The sequence below is a fragment of the Aplidium turbinatum genome, chromosome 18 (genome assembly GCF_918807975.1).
Source record: "Aplidium turbinatum chromosome 18, kaAplTurb1.1, whole genome shotgun sequence".
Lineage (NCBI taxonomy): Eukaryota > Metazoa > Chordata > Ascidiacea > Aplousobranchia > Polyclinidae > Aplidium > Aplidium turbinatum.
In genome coordinates, this window is record NC_137489.1 from 6,543,970 (window position 1) to 6,565,960 (window position 21,991).

At 36.7% G+C, this 21,991-nt stretch overlaps 2 protein-coding genes across 2 annotated transcripts; one reads left to right on the forward strand and one right to left on the reverse strand.

The window, feature by feature from the left end:
• Window positions 1–11,644: 11,644 nt before the first annotated feature.
• LOC145787663 (rhomboid-related protein 4-like) lies at window positions 11,645–16,521 on the forward strand. The gene is made up of 8 exons (XM_082599456.1): window positions 11,645–11,938; window positions 12,389–12,624; window positions 13,348–13,469; window positions 14,107–14,212; window positions 14,361–14,424; window positions 15,095–15,189; window positions 15,356–15,454; window positions 15,958–16,521. Exons 1-8 carry the CDS (start codon window positions 11,700–11,702, stop codon window positions 16,050–16,052), a joined length of 1,056 nt encoding a protein of 351 aa, XP_082455582.1. The 5' UTR covers window positions 11,645–11,699; the 3' UTR covers window positions 16,053–16,521.
• Window positions 16,522–17,285: 764 nt separating this feature from the next.
• LOC145787696 (SUZ RNA-binding domain-containing-like) lies at window positions 17,286–21,600 on the reverse strand. The gene is made up of 5 exons (XM_082599496.1): window positions 21,465–21,600; window positions 20,937–21,057; window positions 19,971–20,049; window positions 18,946–19,167; window positions 17,286–18,586 (listed from the first exon to the last, which is right to left on the reverse strand). The coding sequence occupies exons 1-5, from the start codon at window positions 21,513–21,515 to the stop codon at window positions 18,466–18,468; spliced, it is 594 nt and encodes a 197-aa protein (XP_082455622.1). The 5' UTR covers window positions 21,516–21,600; the 3' UTR covers window positions 17,286–18,465.
• Between the last annotated feature and the right edge of the window lie 391 nt (window positions 21,601–21,991).

A 21,991-nucleotide genomic window follows, 5' to 3' on the forward strand; every position in this document is an offset into this window, starting at 1 on the left:
TAATTATATACTGAACGACAGTTTTACAGCTAAAATATCCTGAGTAAAAGAAATTAATTTTTTTCATAATGCAATAGCCTAATATGCTGTGTAAATAATTGCAGTCAATCAAGAAAGTACCGTGAGCTTTCTAAGGCAAATTTTCATTGTGCATACTGTATGATACCTTTATGTATGATGCATTATGTATTGTATAATAACTATTTTTATATGCTAGAATGTATATTGGGACGCTGTGCGATACTACTGGGGCTTTGAACTGTTTTATTTTGCTTCAGGGTTGAGTACGGTAACCTTTTTAGGTGCTGGTTTAGGATCGGCCGCCTTGGTTAGTGACGTCACAAAAATCTGCGACGTCATGCAAAAAAACGCAACTACTTTTAGGAAGGGTGCAAAAACGCGGAATAGAAGTAAAAGCGGAATGCCTATTGATTTTTAAATATTTGTAGGCATTATTATTGATCTAGCGCTAACTTAAACTGTTACTATTTTGTACCAATTCTCAGCAATTCATTTTTACAATAAAAATACTTGCTTTATTAACGTAACAACTTTCACGTTTATATGTTATCTACAAAACGAGCAATCGTGGTTCAGTATAAGCCGCCCACAGTTTACTGTGATCGATGAATACTGCCTCCACCAAGTATGCTGTAGCTTTCTCATTTCTGCTCGGATTTTAACAATTTTACTATCGTTGGATGGCATTATGCTTCATCTACCCGAATGGATTAATTGCCAATCTAAAGTAGGCACTATATTTATGTAGCGCTAACTTAAACTTTACTATTTTGTACCAATTCTCAGCAATTCAATTTTTACAATAAAAATACCAAACCAACACAAATTAAAAGAGTATGTTTTGTTTTATTAACCTAACAACTTTCACGTTTATATGTTATCTACAAAACGAGAAATCGTTGTTCAAACGTAACCGCTCGACGAAGCTTTTTTCCAATGCATTTTTATAGGCGATTCAATCGTGGTTCAGTATAAGCCGCCCACAGTTTGCTGTGATCGATGAATACTGCCTCCACCAAATATGCTGTAGCTTTCTCATTTCTGCTCGGATTCTAACAATTTTACTATCGTTGGATGGCATTATGCTTCATCTACTCGAATGGATTAATTGCCAATCTAAAGTAGGCATTACATTTATGTAGCACTAACTTAAACTTTACTATTTTGTACCAATTCTCAGCAATTCATTTTTTACAATAAAAATACCAAACCAACACAAATTAAAAGAGTATGTCTTGGTTTATTCATATGTTAACTTTCACATTTATATCTAATCCACAAAACGAGAAATCGTTGTTCAAACGTAACCGCTCGACGAAGCTTTTTTCCAATGCATTTTTCAAGGCGATTCGATCGTGGTTTAGCATAAGCCGCCCGCAGTTTGATGTGATCGGTGAATAGTGCCTCCACCAAATATGCTGTAGCTTCTCATTTCTGCTCGGATTCTAACAATTTTACTATCGTTGGATGGCATTATGCTTCATCTACTCGAATGGATTAATTGCCAATCTAAAGTAGGCATTACATTTATGTAGTCGTTTATGTAGTTTACGTTAGTTTACGTTAGTCGTTTATGTAGTCATTTATGTATTTGTATAGTCACCCCTTGACATGTAGAAAATATGGTGTGACTTTGGCCACTTTTGTATGATGTTAATCCACTTTTTGTCGTTTATTACAGGATTTTAGTTGTGTTAGTGATCCATTTTCATCAATTTTGGCTTGATGGAGTGCAGATTAATATTTCAAAAATTGACATGCCTATAGGAAATACAAACGGAAACCAGGTGCCAGGCCATATATTAGTGGTACATTTTCGTTCGATTAACTTGATATTTGATACGTAATCGCGAGTGCTGATTGTTGAAAGTATTTTAAAAACTCTGAAAGGGGCCAGTGACACCCCTTTTTGGGGTTGGCAATGAGCATGTCTTGAAAAAAGATTACTGCTTATAGTTTTTTTAAAACACTGGAGTGAAAACCACTTATAGTTTTTTTTTTTTTCTAACTCTACGCATGGACCAAATGACTTCAAACTTGGTAACATGTAAGGGCTCTTGATAGCCCTCAATATGGGTTAATTAAAGTTTTCTCCCAGAACCATTGTAAAATTAAAGTAAGCGGTGTCTCATAACTGGACCAAAGTCACCCCATTCTACTTCTCGTATTAAGACAGGCGATGTTAAACTGCTTCAAGACGTAAAATTTGATGCTGTTAAGACTACTGATTTCTGCATCATTAACGGGTTTCTATTGTTTAATCTTGAAAAGTGGTGCTGCTGCGTTTGGCTAAATGTGTAGCCTACTATTTTTGCTTGACCAACTGAATCTTGACTTCAAAAACTGCGTAGGCCAAGCACATTGATCCAACATGTCTGGAATAATTAAAAATGTTCAAGCAAGATTCAATTAAAAGGAATTAGTAAACACTTTTTGCCTATTGTCTGCATATGGATATCATTGCTTAAGTCTGTTTGGAGTTCATGGTGTTGTCCAAATGTCATATCACTTTTGGAGTAATTGATGTTATAATAGTAAAGTTTAAATTAGCGTTAGATAAATGTGCTGTATACCTTGGACCAGTGGCGTATTTAGAAATTTTGTTAGGGGGAGGCCAAGACATTGTGTCAGTCAGCCGCGCAGCGGCTGAATCGGCGGCTGGAGTCCAATGGGGGTCTGGGGGTAGTACACACGGGGTAGTCAACGGTAGTACACAAAAAGCTCAAACTTGATGAAAATGGCAGTTAATTGGTTTAAATTTATTCTACTTGGGTTGAAATTAGACTTGTTTGAGCCTTTAAATAGGGGTGGGGTATATCAAAATGTCATATGATGCGTCAGAACGGGGGGAGGGGGTTAGCTGAAACTGTCAGATAAGGGGAGAGAGGGTGCAAAATCAAGAGCGAATCCGCAGAAGTAAGTTACTGTTCCGATCAATGAACCAACAAAAGATATGAAACACTTCAGAACATAAACAATAAGTTAGTCCTCCCGACCTCGAATACCTTTTGAACATTCTCTGCGATTCGCAATGACAATTTACAGTTTAATGCGATGGCTGTGCTTGGCAAATATATCAATGACTGCATCATGCTCGAGTACAATATCCTTATTTAAATACATCTGAGCTAGACCATCCAAACGTGGCTCGGTCATGGTCGTGCGGTAATAATTTTTCAGGTACTTTAGTGAACTGAAACATCGCTCATTGGAGGCAGTTGTAACTGGAAGCGTAGCAAAGATTCGAAGTAATAATTTATGGGTAATCGGATAAGTGCCGAGTTGTTCAGCCGCTTGATACGCATCCACAAGAGTCGCAGGTCGTTTATCCACAGAAACTGCAAGCCAATTCGCTCTCCATCTTCGCAATTCAATAGTAGCTGCAAAGCAATTGCTTGGTTCAACATCCAGCATTCCATGGTAGAAGTCGAAAATCTCGTCGATCGTGCAGTCCTCATCTTCATGAATCAATGAAGGCAGAAATGTGCTGACTTTAAAAGCTGAGCAGTGCTCATTGAATCTATCGTGAATTTGTGCCATGCAATTGTCAAGAAAAGGAAGAAAAACTGTTGATAAGTTACATTGCAAAAAGTATACCCCGCCCCCCGCGCTAGGATGAATCATCCAAGCAATTATTGCGCTACAACTTTTTTTTTTGCAAAATTTGTATTTTATTTTTTTACCTGATCATTAGGGGGAGGCCATCGCCCTTTATCCTCCCCCCTAAATACGCTACTGCCTTGGACAATGGACATGCAACCAATTGATTCGGGTAGATGCAGTATCGTGCTTTCCAACGTCAGTAAAATTGTCAAAAAAGCTTCATCGAACGGCTACGTTTGAACAACGATTTCTCGTTTTGTGGATTAGATATAAATGTGAAAGTTACCATTTGAATAAAGCAAGACATAGGCTACTCTTTTAATTTGTGTTGGTTTGGTATTTTTATTGTAAAAAATGAATTGCTGAGAATTGGTACAAAATAGTAAAGTTTAAGTTAGCGCTACATAAATATAGTGCCTACTTTAGATTGGCAATTAATCCATTCGGGTAGATGAAGCATAATGCCATCCAACGATAGGAAAATTGTTAAAATCCGAGCAGAAATGAGAAAGCTACAGCATATTTGGTGGAGGCACTATCACCGATCGCATCAAACTGTGGGCGGCTTGTAATGAACACTCGAAACTGATCGCTTTGTGTTTGCATTGTTTTGGTAAAAAGCTTCGTCGAGCGGTTACGTTTGAACAACGATTTCTCGTTTTTTACATAACATATAAACGTGAAAGTTGTTAGGTGAATAAAACAAGACATACTCTTTTAATTTGTGTTGATTTGGTACTTTTATTGTAAAAAATGAATTGCTGAGAATTGGTACAAAATAGTAAAGTTTAAGTTAGCGCTACATAAATGTAATGCCTACTTTAGACTGGCAATTAATCCATTCGGGTAGGTGAGGCATCATGCTTTCCAACGATAGGAATATTGTCAAAATCCGAGCAGAAATGAGAAAGCTACAGCATATTTGGTGGAGGCAGTATTGATCGATCACATGAAACTGTGGGCGGCTTATACTAAACCACGATCGAATCGCCTTGAAACAGGCATTGGAAAAAAGCTTCGTCGAGCGGTTACGTTTGAACAACGATTTCTCGTTTTGTGGATTAGATGTAAATGTGAAAGTTAACATATGAATAAACCAAGACATACTCTTTTAATTTGTGTTGGTTTGGTATTTTTATTGTAAAAAATGAATTGCTGAGAATTGGTACAAAATAGTAAAGTTTAAGTTAGCGCTACATAAATGTAATGCCTATTTTAGATTGGCAATTAATCCATTCGAGTAGATGAAGCATAATGCCATCCAACGATAGTAAAATTGTTAGAATCCGAGCAGAAATGAGAAAGCTACAGCATATTTGGTGGAGGCAGTATTCATCGATCACATGAAACTGTGGGCGGCTTATGCTGAACCACGATCGAATCGCTTTGAAAAATGCATTGGAAAAAAGCTTCGTCGAGCGGTTACGTTTGAACAACGATTTCTCGTTTTGTAGATAACATATGAACGTGAAAGTTGTTAGGTTAATAAAACAAGACATACTCTTTTAATTTGTGTTGGTTTGGTATTTTTATTGTAAAAATTGAATTGCTGAGAATTGGTACAAAATAGTAAAGTTTAAGTTACCCGCTACATAAATATAATGCCTACTTTAGATTGGCAATTAGTCCATTCGAGTAGATGAAGCATAATGCCATCCAACGATAGTAAAATTGTTAGAATCCGAGCAGAAATGAGAAAGCTACAGCATATTTGGTGGAGGCAGTATTCATCGATCACATGAAACTGTGGGCGGCTTATACTGAACCACGATCGAATCGCTTTGAAAAATGCATTGGAAAAAAGCTTCGTCGAGCGGTTACGTTTGAACAACGATTTCTCGTTTTGTAGATAACATATGAACGTGAAAGTTGTTAGGTTAATAAAACAAGACATACTCTTTTAATTTGTGTTGGTTTGGTATTTTTATTGTAAAAATTGAACTGCTAAGAATTGGTACAAAATAGTAAAGTTTAAGTTAGCCGCTACATAAATATAATGCCTACTTTAGATTGGCAATTAGTCCATTCGAGTAGATGAAGCATAATGCCATCCAACGATAGTAAAATTGTTAGAATCCGAGCAGAAATGAGAAAGCTACAGCATATTTGGTGGAGGCAGTATTCATCGATCACAGCAAACTGTGGGCGGCTTATACTGAACCACGATCGAATCGCCTATAAAAATGCATTGGAAAAAAGCTTCGTCGAGCGGTTACGTTTGAACAACGATTTCTCGTTTTGTAGATAACATATAAACGTGAAAGTTGTTAGGGTAATAAAGCAAGACATACTCTTTTAATTTGTGTTGATTTGGTATTTTTATTGTAAAAATTGAATTGCTAAGAATTGGTACAAAATAGTAAAGTTTAAGTTAGCGCTACATAAATGTAATGCCTACTTTAAACTGGCAATTAATGCACTCGGGTAGATGAGGCATCATGCTTTCCAACGATAGAAATATTGTTAAAATCCGAGCAGAAATGAGAAAGCTACAGCATACTTGGTGGAGGCAGTATTCACCATCACATGAAACTGTGGGCGGCTTACAATGAACACTCGAAATTGATCGCTTAGTGTTTGCATTGTTTTGGTAAAAAGCTTCGTCGAGCGGTTACGTTTGAACAACGATTTCTCGTTTTTTACATAACATATAAACGTGAAAGTTGTTAGGTTAATAAAGCAAGACATACTCTTTTAATTTGTGTTGGCTTGGTATTTTTATTGTAAAAATTGAATTGCTGAGAATTGTTACAAAATAGTAAAGTTTAAGTTAGCGCTACATAAATATAGTGCCTACTTTAGATTGGCAATTAATCCATTCGGGTAGATGAAGCATAATGCCATCCAACGATAGGAAAATTGTTAAAATCCGAGCAGAAATGAGAAAGCTACAGCATATTTGGTGGAGGCACTATTCACCGATCGCATCAAACTGTGGGCGGCTTGTAATGAACACTCGAAACTGATCGCTTTGTGTTTGCATTGTTTTGGTAAAAAGCTTCGTCGAGCGGTTACGTTTGAACAACGATTGCTCGTTTTGTGGATTAGATATAAATGTGAAAGTTAACATATGAATAAACCAAGACATACTCTTTTAATTTGTGTTGATTTGGTATTTTTATTGTAAAAAATGAATTGCTGAGAATTGGTACAAAATAGTAAAGTTTAAGTTAGCGCTACATAAATGTAATGCCTATTTTAGATTGGCAATTAATCCATTCGAGTAGATGAAGCATAATGCCATCCAACGATAGTAAAATTGTTAGAATCCGAGCAGAAATGAGAAAGCTACAGCATGTTTGGTGGAGGCAGTATTCATCGATCACATGAAACTGTGGGCGGCTTATACTGAACCACGATCGAATCGCCTATAAAAATGCATTGGAAAAAAGCTTCGTCGAGCGGTTACGTTTGAACAACGATTTCTCGTTTTGTAGATAACATATAAACGTGAAAGTTGTTAGGGTAATAAAGCAAGACATACTCTTTTAATTTGTGTTGATTTGGTATTTTTATTGTAAAAATTGAATTGCTAAGAATTGGTACAAAATAGTAAAGTTTAAGTTAGCGCTACATAAATGTAATGCCTACTTTAAACTGGCAATTAATGCACTCGGGTAGATGAGGCATCATGCTTTCCAACGATAGAAATATTGTTAAAATCCGAGCAGAAATGAGAAAGCTACAGCATACTTGGTGGAGGCAGTATTCACCATCACATGAAACTGTGGGCGGCTTACAATGAACACTCGAAATTGATCGCTTAGTGTTTGCATTGTTTTGGTAAAAAGCTTCGTCGAGCGGTTACGTTTGAACAACGATTTCTCGTTTTTTACATAACATATAAACGTGAAAGTTGTTAGGTTAATAAAGCAAGACATACTCTTTTAATTTGTGTTGGCTTGGTATTTTTATTGTAAAAATTGAATTGCTGAGAATTGTTACAAAATAGTAAAGTTTAAGTTAGCGCTACATAAATATAGTGCCTACTTTAGATTGGCAATTAATCCATTCGGGTAGATGAAGCATAATGCCATCCAACGATAGGAAAATTGTTAAAATCCGAGCAGAAATGAGAAAGCTACAGCATATTTGGTGGAGGCACTATTCACCGATCGCATCAAACTGTGGGCGGCTTGTAATGAACACTCGAAACTGATCGCTTTGTGTTTGCATTGTTTTGGTAAAAAGCTTCGTCGAGCGGTTACGTTTGAACAACGATTGCTCGTTTTGTGGATTAGATATAAATGTGAAAGTTAACATATGAATAAACCAAGACATACTCTTTTAATTTGTGTTGATTTGGTATTTTTATTGTAAAAAATGAATTGCTGAGAATTGGTACAAAATAGTAAAGTTTAAGTTAGCGCTACATAAATGTAATGCCTATTTTAGATTGGCAATTAATCCATTCGAGTAGATGAAGCATAATGCCATCCAACGATAGTAAAATTGTTAGAATCCGAGCAGAAATGAGAAAGCTACAGCATGTTTGGTGGAGGCAGTATTCATCGATCACATGAAACTGTGGGCGGCTTATACTGAACCACGATTGCTCGTTTTGTAGATAACATATAAACGTGAAAGTTGTTACGTTAATAAAGCAAGTACAAATATTTAAAAATCAATAGGCTTTCCGCTTTTACTTCTATTCCGCGGTTTTGCACCCTTACCAAAAGTAGTTGCGTTTTTTTGCATGACGTCACAGATTTTTGTGACGTCACTAACCAAGGCGGCCGATCTTAAACCAGCACCCCTTTTTATTATGTCTTAACCCTTTAATGCCCGGACTACTTTCTACAAACAAAAAAAAAAATTTTTTTGTTTTTTAGTGACATTTGTGACCCAATAAATCCATTTTTATCAAAAATTTTATTTTTTGTGTTTTAAATAAAAAATTAAAAAATGTTGCCAAATGGCTACATTGGGCATACAGAGTGCGCAAATATAAAAATTCTTAGATACAAATTATCCTGTAAATTCGATTGCTGAAGGTCAAAAACCGAAGAAGAAATGTTATATGCATTTTACAAAGAGTAACAAGAAAACTAAAATGGCTTCAAGATTCTTTGGCAGGCTATTTGCAATTTATATTATATTCCTCCGGAGGAATTTTCTGACATTTCGATTACAGATGCTCTATCAAGGGATTCACTTCGATTGTCATAGCCTTCCTCGTCTCTTTTCTTCATATCTGTGTTTGTTTTTTTGTTTGTTTTCATATCTTTACCCTGCATTGCGGGAAAGCGGACTTGAGCGCTATGCATCGGTGTACGCCTTCCGACGTACTCCTGACCCACGCTGCAGCCGACGGCAATGTCTGTTTCCGGTTGTCTACTCTACTTATTACTGAAATTTGGTACTACCCATTACTCGAAATCGATCACTGGGTAGAGGCAATTATCGTAAAGTTTCTTGCCCAGAGAAACAACAGCAAGACATTGAAGTGCATGCAACAGCGTTTCAAATCTGTTGCGTGGCATTCAGTCAGCTATTAGAGAGTATCTCGTTCGTCTTTCCCATTACATCCTTTTCGAAGGCATCTTTACAATACTGATGTGTAGGAGGAGCACTCCTATAGCCTAAGCTTTTTCATTTCAGCAATAGATGTAATCAAGACATGTCCGTCTTTTTGATGAGCGTAGAGTTTTGATTCACGGACAATATTTCCAAACAGCTCGTCATCAAAAAACTCTAAAAAATACTCCAAAGGGGTTTCATATTCAGATAGAGTATACCCTTGATCCTCCCACTGAACATCCAAACTGGGTTTAAATACCTCCTTCTTCCACGTGCACTGGCATTTTGTGGTTTTACTGGTTGAGCGTTTTGTCGGTTGAACCTCTTTCACACTTTCCTCAACCACTTCAACTTGTGGCTGTCTTGTAGTAGAAGGCGCCGAAGATAACCTTGATGGAGAAGTAGGCATTCCGCATCTTCATCGGACTCATCCTCTTACTCTGAAATGTCACCAGCGGGCACAACTATCGCAATATCCCATTCAACACCAAATCTACATTATTTTCATCAATTGTAGATAATTCAGGCAGCGTTACAGTAAAGAACGTATCTGCATAAAAAGTAAAAAAAAATAGAAATTTATTCTATTCCATGGAATTTGGACTCTTTCTACGCCCAATGTAGCCATTTGGCTACATCAAAATTTCGGGTAACATAACTAAGATTAAAAACATTAACTTCAAAATTAAAGTATTTAGGCTAGTTATTTGTTGATATGACTTTGTGAAAACACACAAAAGTGCAATCATTTCTTCAAATAAACAAATCTGCAGTGCTCTGAAGCTGCCTCATTTTCTGACTATTTCAACTTTTCAATGGTCACCTCATCACCATGCTTTCTTCGGAAGGGTATTGTGGGTAATTAGTGTTTCCAATAAATTTCTTTGCTATTATTGTCTTCACAAGAGATAGAATGGTGGATTAAACCATGACAAGGAAACATATTTGTTTTTAAAAAAGTTACAGGGGCCCCTCAATTAAGGTGTGCCAATTGGCTACACTGGGCATTAAAGGGTTAATGACACTGTATTTTACTTGCTAGCCTTAGTGCGGAATAGGGGAGCATTGCAGAAGGCTAGTATAAAGATTAATTGACTCAATGTATTTAACACAGTTTATCTTCTAAGGTACACATAACAATTAATTTTCAACAAATTTATTACATCTTGTGTTTGAGAACTTCTTGAAATACATAAGAGTTCAAAGGGAGAGAGAGAGAAACCTTTTATTTTGTCTGCTGCAAACAATAGTATAAAATAAAAATAGTATATGCGAAAAAAAAGCTAATAGCTTATGTTATCAGAACTTTGTGCAATGTTTTTGTTTTGAGACCAGGTAAGCTACAGGTCATGACCCAAATCTTCTTGATAGTTGAAAATTATATGTTGTCATTATCCTTTGAACAATTCTTTGTCATTAATATTTAATGATAAAATTTTGGTAGAGAGATATCTTAAATTGTTGAAGCTTAAACAAACCAAGCAACAATATCGCATTTATCATTTTACAAAAAAGGCAGACTTTTTTAATAATGTACAGTACCTAGTACCTACCTACAAGGCTACACTACAGGGTGCAACCTATTCCGTCCCCTGAAAAGATCGAGAAAAAAATTACAACAGAGCCGAAGTTGCCACAAACATTTCAAAACTTTTGCTTTGAAAAGGTCAAGAAAAAAAATACAAAAGCGCCAAATTTGCTGATCGGAGTTTCCGAAACAGTTGACCATGCTAAGTATCTTGAAATAATAGTTGATAAACCAAACCTACCTCACTTTCGGGTTAGGGTTATCGAATTTGGGTTGGGGTTAGTCGCACGTATTTTGTGGTGGCCCATAAAAATTCAATGATTAATTCAAGGGAAAAGTTTTTAAATGTATGCGGAAACTTCGATCAGCGACATCAGCTTTGTTCTATTTTATTTCTCGATCTTTTCAAGGGTAGAAATTGGGGGGCAAAGTGTTTAGGAGACGGAATACTCGGAATAGGTTACATCCGTACCTACATCATGTCACTATCATCAATCATTTGAAAAACTGATTTACATTACCGGTACACTAAGAGTTATATAGTAGAGATAAGAACATTAAAACAACAAGTAAAGGTGCAATATATACGTTTATTTAGGTTTAATTGGAAATGTAGGATGAATACAGATATAGCCATGTGCATAGTGCATATCCAGGTTCTGGTGCTGTTCGCATTATCAAAGATGACCGGATTTATTTCAACATACCTTAATCTTTGTCCCAGCCAAAGCTGTTTGCCTCAGTCATAGTTTTGCTTAGTATTGATACTGCCTGGCTAAGAAGTTATGCAAGGATGTAGCTATATCTATTGCACTTTCTATACATTCACTGCTTTGTTTGAAATGTCTAAAAGTAAAAGGAAAATGAGAAAGTTAAGCTAGATTTTATGGTATGAAAAAAGACTATTGTTGTTTTTATAGAAGATTTGTTATTGAAGGTAATTGGATTTTCTTTTAATACTTTTTAGGAGGAACTATTATCAACTTTATATGTAACATTTATATATAAAATATTGATTTCATTCATCATGTGGCCTGGGAGATCAAGAAGAGGATTTAGAAGACAGCACAACATGGGACTTCTGCTTTTATTACTACAGATATGTCAAGCTGGCATTGATAGAATACCTCCAGTTACCCTTGGAACAATTGCATTAAATGCGGCTGTTTTTCTTAGACTTGTTCATCCATTTTTGGGAAGACATTATCCTCGTCCAATGGAGGTCTGTGCTGGTGTAAATCAAGTGTGGCACCATCAAGACTATTGGTATACAAATTTTTGAATAAAGATGAATTGATTGTAAATCAGATATTGATATATATTTTTGTGCAATGCAGTAACGACAAAGCAGTAAAATGGCACAGCATATTAAAAAAAATAGCCAACCAAGGGGATATTTATCGTTACACTGATAAACTTCTTCTGAAGCCCAATCTTTAGGTTTTTATGCTTAAAAATTGAAGAGATTCTAAACCACAAGACCCAGCCACTTTAAGTTGATGGTATGATGGCATTGTTGCATGTACCGTATATTAACTTCAAATAGAGAGTTGTCCATGAACTGTTTTTACAACTGTATATATACTTTCAAAATTTTGCCATTTCCTATTAGTTTGTTTGCAGACATGGCTGTTCATCAATTGAACTATCACAAGCAGACCAGTCACACACTTGTAGCTAGATTTGGCATTATCACACTTTTTATTTGTTTTAAAGGAGGATTTTAGAAGCCACTTTTCATCATGCTGACGATTGGCATCTTTATTATAACATGGTTTCATTTTTGTGGAAAGGAATGTCATTGGAGCGTCATTTAGGATCACGGAGATTTTTTTTCATGATTACTGTGTTTTCTGTATTGGTAAACATAGTAATGCTTTATCTTAACTATGCCTTGGCATTCATTTTACATGATCCAAGCTACCTTTCACAATGTGCAGTTGGGTTTTCAGGTTTGTGATTTTACATGATAAAATATAATTTGCAAAAACTAGTCCAGTGTCAAATTTAAATTATTAAGCATTTAGCTATCTGCTTTTGTACCCAGGATGTGCATGTTTTTGTACCGCACTAATATTTCATTTTTAATTTGGCTAGCCTACCTGGAGCTCTCAGTGCAAATGTAGCCTATCGGTTGTTTTGTTTTAAAAAAATTTATATCAAATTTTTCCTCTTCACTTTTTAAGATTAAAAATCTTTTTTGGTAAGGTCCGTTGCGCATATCAATTTGTTAAAAAATTCAAGGAAACTTTCTTTCCACAATAATGCTTAATGAGTGATATATCATTAAAATTCCAAAAAAAAACTAAACTGGCCAAGTCGTGCACTACCTGAGGTTTCATGCTAGGTGCAATCATCAGGCGTTATTCTATTTGAATAAGTGTTGCGTCTGATGATTGCACCTAGCATGCACCCTCAAGTAGCGCATGACTTAGCCAGTTTAGTTTTTTGGAATTATTAGCTCTGCTACTTGCATTGAGCACTTTGTTGCATTTGCTACAATTTATTCTTGCTTCTTGGAATATCAATAACGTTCAATATTTTTGATTGTCAAGCTTGCAAAAAAATACAAGCAAAATCAGTTATTATAATATTGATTGATGAATAGTATGTCTCACATTATGTCTTCAGTATGTGCAGTAGTGAAGTTTTAAGTTTAATCTTTGTATTTTTAGGTGTTGTGTTCGCTGTGAAGGTTGTTACCACCCAAATGATGCCCCGTGGAACTACATACATTATGGGATTCATTCCAGTAAACACTCGTCTCTCATGTTGGTTTGAGCTTGTCTTAATACAGGTATATTGGTTGAATCAAGGCCATGTTTGCAAGGCAGCCTGCAGGGATTCATAATTGTGGCATTATTTGTGACGGAAGAAATCAAATTAATCGATTAAATATCTTTGTGTGAATCAGTTTGGTCATGATCAATTTTCAGTTTGTCTCTTCCGGGTTCAACTGCTTGCTGACTTGCGGAATAGTCACTTTAGTTGTGAAACATTGTTTTGGGGTTCAGTTGTGAGTTGCTAAAGTGTAGATAACAAGCCACATTGTCTTGGCTTGCTTTGCATAGAAATCATCTTATGATGTAGAAGAGCTAGAGTCTCCATCAATGGATGGAGACTCCGCACAATGCCTAATGGAGTGATACAATAATATTCAATGTGAGATAGGAGTTTTTAATTAATTTGTGGCATTATGCCCACTGACACTTCAAATACACAGGAAATGGAATATCTGACAAGTAACAACAAAGTTGGTTTCTCGTTTCCTTGTTTTATGATATTAAACCTTACCACCAGTTATCTACACTAACACTACATTAATTTGCCGCATTACTATAATGCAGGGCATTGTGGCTTAGCTCAAATATCGAACAGAATGCTGTCAAGTATGAGACTGAGAGCAGATAATACCGAAAGCTTTTTGCTTATAGGTTCTTGTTCCTAATGCGTCATTCACTGGCCACCTGGCTGGTATATTGGTTGGCCTTGCGTACATCAAGGGGCCTCTGGGAAAAATTATGGAATGGCCATTTACAGGTAACGTGTATCTCTGTCTTGCCATGCAATTTTTTTAAAACGCTTTTTGTGTTATGTTCTGTGTTTGTAATGTCTGGTGTAAGAGTGCCTAGCTCCAGACCGTGCAACTTGTTCGTGCATTTTTAAACCAGTTTTCTTTATACATCAGGGTTCAATCAGTCGTTTTTTCGTCCATCATATACCTACCAAAGAGGCACAGCATCTTATGGAAGGCAAGTACTTTTTTGATCTTATATCAGCTGGTTGTTTTTTTTTTACTTTTGAAAGAAAATGTAAGAAGTTATACCAAAGCACTTGGATGATTGATATTTTGGTTGCTCAGACAGCCATGAATGTATCTATGGGGGGGGGGGGGGACAATCGCCCCCAAAGAAATAAGATCAGAGAACCATAATGTAACAACTAATAGACTGCAGAGTTAAACATCTAAGAAACTGGCGACTTAGCTCTAATATCTTGGTTCTTAATTTCTGCTTATTCTCTAAAATCACTTCATTGCATTATATATAGTATTGTGGGCCAACTACAGACCTTCCCCCTCTATGCGTTTTTCATATTTGATAACAGTAGGCTATCCACGTCTACGTTAATCTGTTGATCATACGGCCATACTCTGTTTGGTAAGTTTAGAAAACGTAGCAATCGCCGTTATTTGGTAGTTATATTTAATAAATAATACTTTTTTTAGCCAAAAATATTTGCCTTCAAAATGTTTGTTCCACCACTAAAATTTTTAGTCAAGCTACGTAACTACAGACGGTCTTGATACATCGGTTGGTGAATGAGATAATTTATGTTTATTTTATTTATTTGCTATAGATGTGTACCATACTTCAGATAATGCCTGATGTGTACAACTTTTCATCACAATTTTTTGTTTAGTTCTTCCAATGGCCAGTTCGATCGCTACACTGGCGGCTTGGACGAAGATGAGCAGATGCGAATCGCCACTGAAGAAAGCTATCGGGATAACCAACGTATTTATCTGCGCATTTTATTTTGAAAATTTTATTAAAACTATCATTTCTGCACTGCAATGTTAAAGCTGTTGCTACACAGCCTTGTGGTTTTTACAGCTTGTCAATTTTAATGCAATACGAAAACTTGTCGATTCAAAACAAGCTAACCACCGAATGCATTCAGGTAATGAAAGACTCTATCCTGATTTGAGCCCTGAAAATCATGATGACGTCACGCCGTCTGCACCACCACCAGAAACGGCTAACAACCCGCCACCATATGGTTCGAGCAGTCGTTTTTTTTTCTTCTGTTTTTAGTGTTGTTTTTTTTTTTCTTTTTGGCTATGGCACAAACACCAGCAGCAAAAAAAGTTTGAAAAATGTTGCACAACTGTAATGAATAAACGCGCAATTTTGTAAAGATCTTATTTAAAGTTCGGTGTGTTTTGAATAAAGTTAATGCTCTGGAAAAATTTGAATTAACAACCTTATTTCCGACATCCATTTCATCGCATACCTGACGTCAGAAGTAATGCATGTCACCATTCCCTTGCTTTTCTGTCTTCCTCCCTCACGAAATGTTTGTCGCCAAATTATATAACGCAGTGTGACAGCACTGTCAACCTCTTTCTACGGAGGGCGGTTTTGGTGCTTGAACAGCAGGTTCTGTCACAGCGAAGGAGTAAAAAATCACCGAATCGAAGAGTAATTCATTTAAAAGATTTTGCATTTCTACTTTAGTAACACATGAAACGCCAGGCATCTGACTTCGTTTTTTTATTGCAGGATGGAACATTCCGAATAATCCAAGCAGGAGTATGGATCAAAGTGAAATGCGCAGAAGAAGACTTGAAAGATTTGGAAATTCACAGACTAGTTGACAACAGATATTCAATTTTGTTTTTGTAGCGTTCAGTTAATATTTTCTTCACTGTTAAATATGCGTCGTTTTTCTTGTGAAACACTGCGAAAATGCGGCACTTCGACACAAGCTTGCGCTGTACATGTTCATCCAAGTTTAAATTTTTCATATGTCAATTTTTTTTGTCATTTCCGGCTTAACCCCGGTGGTTGAATATTTCGATTGAGTGAACGGGAAGGCAAGGCATTCACTCTTCATGTCCACCTTCAGGCATGCCTTTAAGTGTCCTGCCAAAGTGTTTACCGATCCAATTTTTTGTTCATAAAAATATGAAAAGTACGAAATCAGCAATACTTACACATTCATGCACTTTTTCACTGCTACCGCTTTCCAGTAGTTTGGCCCCCTTTGCATTGGTTGATGCCTGATTTTGTCATGATTGAGCAACTCAGCCTTCATAGCTTTAAACTGCTGCTTTGTCAAATATAAATGAGACATAAAAGGTGTGCATGATGAGGATGCAAAGTTAAAGGCGCCTTTCTGTGAGGTCAGCACAGATTTTCACGTTCCCAAGTAAGCTGCCATGACGTAATGGAAATTGAGAACCGAAGGGCTCGTTTAAACTTTAGTGAGAGTCCAATCTAGCACAGCCAGCCTTGCGTTTCGCTGTCCAGTCAACAGTTTGGGATTGCATAAGGTAAACAACAGTTCAGAAAGCCAAGTTATGACCAGTTCGAAATAATTTATCGCTGTCAATTTTTCCCACATTTGGCTGCCTAGAAATAACACGGTGGCTCACTGAGTTTGTGCAAGAAACCTAAAGATCCAGCGGCGCTAGTTCGGCTCTCGGGTGTGCGCTTGAGCAACGCATTTCCAGGACTGCTTTCTAGTCAGCGGACGGAGCAATTCACAAACAATCGGAAACTTCACTCTGTCAAACTCAGTAACCGTGCCTGCATCAGTGGTTCAACGACTACAAGCATGCGAAACTACTCATCAGAGGCTTCCTCAGGACGAGAATAAAGATTCAAACAACTGATGAAATAACACACAGTGCTGCACCTGATACCGTTGATGGGGGTCCAGGAGGTACTTTTGGGCCCGAGCCGAGATGATATTAAGGGCCGGAGAACTTAAAAAAACACCCCGTGTATCTTGATGTAGGGTCCAACTTTATTGGTACCGGGTCCAAATTATCCTGAACGGCCCTGGCTGCACCAAGCTAACAAACAGAAGAGCTTATTTTCTTGGCTACATTTACTGACACCATACATCGACAAAATGGTAATACAGTACAAGCTGAGACGTGAGTGATACTTGCATGAACGATTAGATTTGATATCTACAGAAAAACACCCTTTGCACTGTAACGACGATGTTAATGTAACCGTAGCAAAATCAGTCATTTTACATTGATTCAATGTAAAAATGACGGCTTTTGTTGTCTAGGTATAAAGACACATTTAAAAACTTTGCATGTAACAATAGGCGGCGTCAGCAGGCTAAATCACGCTTACAAACAGACGTTGATAACAAATCTGCCACGCATCAAACGTGTAAGAATTTGGTACGTTAAAAAGAAGCAAGACAAATTTGCAGAAAAAAAACATAATATTTCAAAAATCTCAACAAAGAGTGTAAAAACATTCTTCAACCTTAGTTTAAGCGAATTTGTGAAACACCAGAATTGTATTATTTACATGATGCGCGGAGGCTTTTAATGATCATACCAGAATAAACTGCACAAGCACTAAGATATACACAATCCAGAGAGCAAATGTCGTTTTTTTACATTCAACGTCTTCAGACGTTGAATCAATGTAAAAATCGACTGATTTGCTAACTAGGAACGCATCAAACCAATTAATATTTCAAATCAAAAATTCACTTGCAGGAAGGGAGTTTAAAATTGTTTAGATTCTTAGCTTAGACAAAAATTCGAGTATTGAACAACATATTTTTGTTTTGATTAAAACGTTGCATTATTGCTACATAGAAACTGACTGTTAATACGATCATCCAAAGCCTAGAAGTGTGTAAAATTTTGATTCTTGAAACTTGTGAACATGCTCCATGCAGCTATTATATTGCGTTAGTTAAATTGTACAAAACATAAAGCTGCAAACAAAGGCAAAACACGCTCGTATAATACACACAGATCACTTGACACTGAAACGAGTGTTTTTTGTCTTTATGCTGCTCGCAGACCATCGCCGTTGAAATATCCTTGGCGGGACGCGCCTTGTGCCTCTTGCACCAAAGGAAGGAGCGATCCACGCGTAGGAAGTGGCCAGTTCTCTCATAGAAGAAACCGCAAGCATTGCCGTCTACAGCGCACTTGTAATAATGTGAGCGAAGTCTCGAGCCATTGCGGCCGTCAACCAGCAATATAAGACGGTGTTGTAATTGACGCAGCCACGGTTTTGGCATGTTCACTTTCCATGTTTAAAACCTTTTCCATTGCCAGGTCCCTTTGGTTGTCTCTTCACTCCATTGCTGTGGCCATTCTGATAGACTTTGGATTGCTTTGGATAGCGCTTCAAACTTTCAGGTCTGCAACAACAAAAACAATAATTCAAGAAGGCGGAAGAAACACATGGTTTCTCAACTGCAAGCACTTGTCTGATAAGCTTGTAAATAATCAAACAACATAAAATGTACAGCATTAGGATGGAATGGAACAGAAGAAACTCGGCTTCAAACGAAAAAGTCCAACAGTTCATTAATTTTCAGATTTCCCGGTGTCAACACGATGATGAGGCTAAAACAATTATATTTAACAAAGCTACTAAAGAAAAACGGATTCTAAGTGCTATCCTTGATAGTACTTATATTATACTACACATCTATTATTTATAAGTAATACAGGAAACATTGTCAGCATGTTTGGCGACCCAAGTATCCTACAGTACCTTGAGTTTGGGTTATTTCCTTTCCCGGGGGCTTCATTGACAACCTCACCGTCCAATCCCATAATCCGCTGCCTGGCCTCAGCATAAGCCGCTTCACGCTGAGCGAAGGTCCGGACCGGCTGTTGTGCTGAAAGGCGCTTCCGTTGTTCTTCAGCAATGCGTTGTTCTTCAGTGCTTTTTTCGGGTCTTTTCAATATCTTTAGTTGAGGCATGAATGGGGTTCTGTCAATAAAGGAGGTAGTGCATTTGAGACGATGGAAGCAAAACATAGCCTACCACCACACATAGAAATAGAAACGTTTTGAATGGCAAATGTAACAACATTAACAACTAGCATGCATCACTCTTGGTCTTGCATCAGGCATGCTAATTCTTTTATAAAAAAAAGTATTTTGAAATACAGTAGTATACAATCCAGCTTACGTAAGTTTAAGTGGGGATACGTTTCTTTAGAGATGCTTTAAAAACGAAGAAACCTAACTATTGCAAATATTGCATGACTAATTGACTATGCTCCATAAACAAATAATCTGCTTAAAATGGGTTGTACACTGTGCAATGAAAAGACAATATGACAGGAATATCGGCTATTTTGGGAGGCACTGTGTCGCGCAACAGTCTTACGTAAATCAACTCTGTGAAGTCATTACTTGTTGTACTACTACTAAAACCATTTTAGTTAACTTTCACTTTTTAGCAATACAGTAAAACCGACCACTTATAAAATCTGAAATCGCTCGGAACGGAAATTAACTCATTACATCAAGTATCGGCTTCAAAGTCACTACGTCAAAAACACGATTTAAAAAGATTCATACTGTAGCAGCAGATCAAATTTAGTAATTAGGCAAAGCAAACACTTGCCTTTTATTGTCATATATATACCGATACTGTGAAGTGTATAATGTATATACCATTGAAATTAAAGATAACAATACTTTTGAGAAGAATTGTAAGTTAAGTAGATGCAAATGAAGCACCACTTGGTAACAGAACAACATGAAAGGGAAGATTAAGCATGTCACCTGTGCGCATCTTCTTCATGAACCACCGGTGGACGTGCCAGTATCCGGATCCCTGGTTGAGGACTTGTATTGTTTCTCTCTGAAGTTAAAATTTGTTCAAAACTATGAAGTAAAACAGGCTAAAAGTTCATCCTTTTGTGTTAAAGTACGGTACAAATAATTGTAAGATACCGGTAGATCTTTAACAACTCGGTCGGTGTTTTGAGTCGCAATTTTCACCAGAGCACTATATGACCTCCACTACTGGTAAGTGGTAACAAGTAGGCAATGCTTTTTACTCTCTGGCTTGAATAAACGGCAAAGCAGTATGCATGATCATTTGGTCACATTCAGAAAACTTATTGACATATATATATATCATAAACTCAAAAAAACTTTCTCCTAACAATACAATAAATCGAAGCAGGACATTAAGGCGCGAACAAAACGGCGCAGAGACAAAATGGCGCAGAGGCAAAACGGCGCAGACAAAACGGCGCCAAAGTCAATGTATTGAACGATAATACTGTGCAACCATAACGAAAGTTTATGTGTGAATAAGGATTTTTGGAGCTGGTATACAAGTCCCCCCCTACCACCCTTGGCAACTCATGACAAAGAGAAATTGACCAAAACGTGTGAAAAAAATAAGGAAAAAGTTCTGAGCTTGTTACGTTGACTTTGGCGCCGTTTTGCCTCTGCGCCATTTTGTATCTGCGCCATTTTGTCTCTGCGCCGTTTTGTCTCGCGCTGTTTTGTTCGCGCCTTAATGTCGTGGACTGACAATAAATTCAGTACATGACCAATTGTTCAGAAATTAAAGTTATAAATCTTTACAGCATTTTATTATACTGTTAACAAATGGTGTTGTATAATAAGTCACATATTGTAGTGACACAACTTCCCGTTTAGCAACTAATCTTTCTCCATCTTTTCAGTCTGTTGTTTGGTAAACTAGGCTACCCCAATGAGGCTTTAATGTCAAACCTTTTTGTGAAGACACACACTCATTTCTACTAATCTGCTTCTGCTTTTTATGTTTATCCTTGCTTTTGGGTTGAGGCTCATTCGGTTTGTTTAGACCTTGTTCCACATGCTTGTCAATGTCCTGCAAATGCAAATATAGTTTTGAAGAAGTAGAGATAAGATATTCAGTTATTTACTGCTACCAGTTATATTTAAATAGTAGTACTGTAGTATCATTGACATACAAAATCTAGTAACATCAACGGTTTTTTACCTAATATTAACATTAACAATTACCAAATAATAATTGCACTGCTAGTAAAAGGAGAATGGCAATTAGACATTCAATTTTTACAATGCAACAACCACAAACAATAATTGTAAACCAAACAGTCACTCCCACCACTTAGCTTATGCAATTGATAAAAAGACAGTAAACAATGAAACAATACTGTGCTGTAATGTGATTGATCAACATAGCCACACTAAGTCGCAACAAATTCCTTTGCAGCATCCTCAAATACTTTAAAACAAAAACTTAAATCTTACCCGGCAATCAGCAAAATCTTCCCAGCTGTCCCAGATATCATCTTCAGCCATTATAAACAAGTGTGTTTCAGTTTCACAATCACAGTGGTTAAAAATATTAATGACACAAACTCATCGTTTCTCTAGCCTTTCAAATCTAATAAAATGTTGGTTGAAACTAGTCTGATGATAAACATACCACAGCCTAACTTAATTTAATACATGACACCAATTAAGTTAGGACTCCTAATTCCACTTTAGCAGATATAAAATCAATACATGTTCTATCCAGTTGTAAACGTTTATCATTCAATCTTAGAATGTTTACACAAAAAAAATACCTTTGTTTAAAGGCTGTGGCTATATTTACACTATTGTGGCTCATATACCCAATAGCATTGCCAGATAAGGAATTCTGCCCTAATTTGAGAAAAGTTTAAAGCTGTTGAAAAACAAAAACTTGTATTTTTGAATTTTTTTAGTCCTGGGCAAAGATCAAAACCCTAACCTTATTTCTAATTCTAACCCTTACCTCAACCCTTCTTAAC

What these genes read in the sequence shown, in the direction of transcription:
- LOC145787663 (XM_082599456.1), top strand. Translation starts at nt 11,700, where the DNA reads ATGTGGCCTGGGAGATCAAGAAGAGGATTTAGAAGACAGCACAACATG. An exon ending in ATGTGCAGTTGGGTTTTCAG is followed by an intron (nt 12,625 to 13,347) that starts GTTTGTGATTTT and finishes TTGTATTTTTAG; the next exon opens with GTGTTGTGTTCGCTGTGAAG. An exon ending in AAGCTATCGGGATAACCAAC is followed by an intron (nt 15,190 to 15,355) that starts GTATTTATCTGC and finishes GAATGCATTCAG; the next exon opens with GTAATGAAAGACTCTATCCT.
- LOC145787696 (XM_082599496.1), bottom strand. Translation starts at nt 21,515, where the DNA reads ATGGCTGAAGATGATATCTGGGACAGCTGGGAAGATTTTGCTGATTGC. An exon ending in GTGTGTGTCTTCACAAAAAG is followed by an intron (nt 20,050 to 20,936) that starts GTTTGACATTAA and finishes TTTTAACTTCAG; the next exon opens with AGAGAAACAATACAAGTCCT. An exon ending in CATGAAGAAGATGCGCACAG is followed by an intron (nt 19,168 to 19,970) that starts GTGACATGCTTA and finishes CTTTATTGACAG; the next exon opens with AACCCCATTCATGCCTCAAC.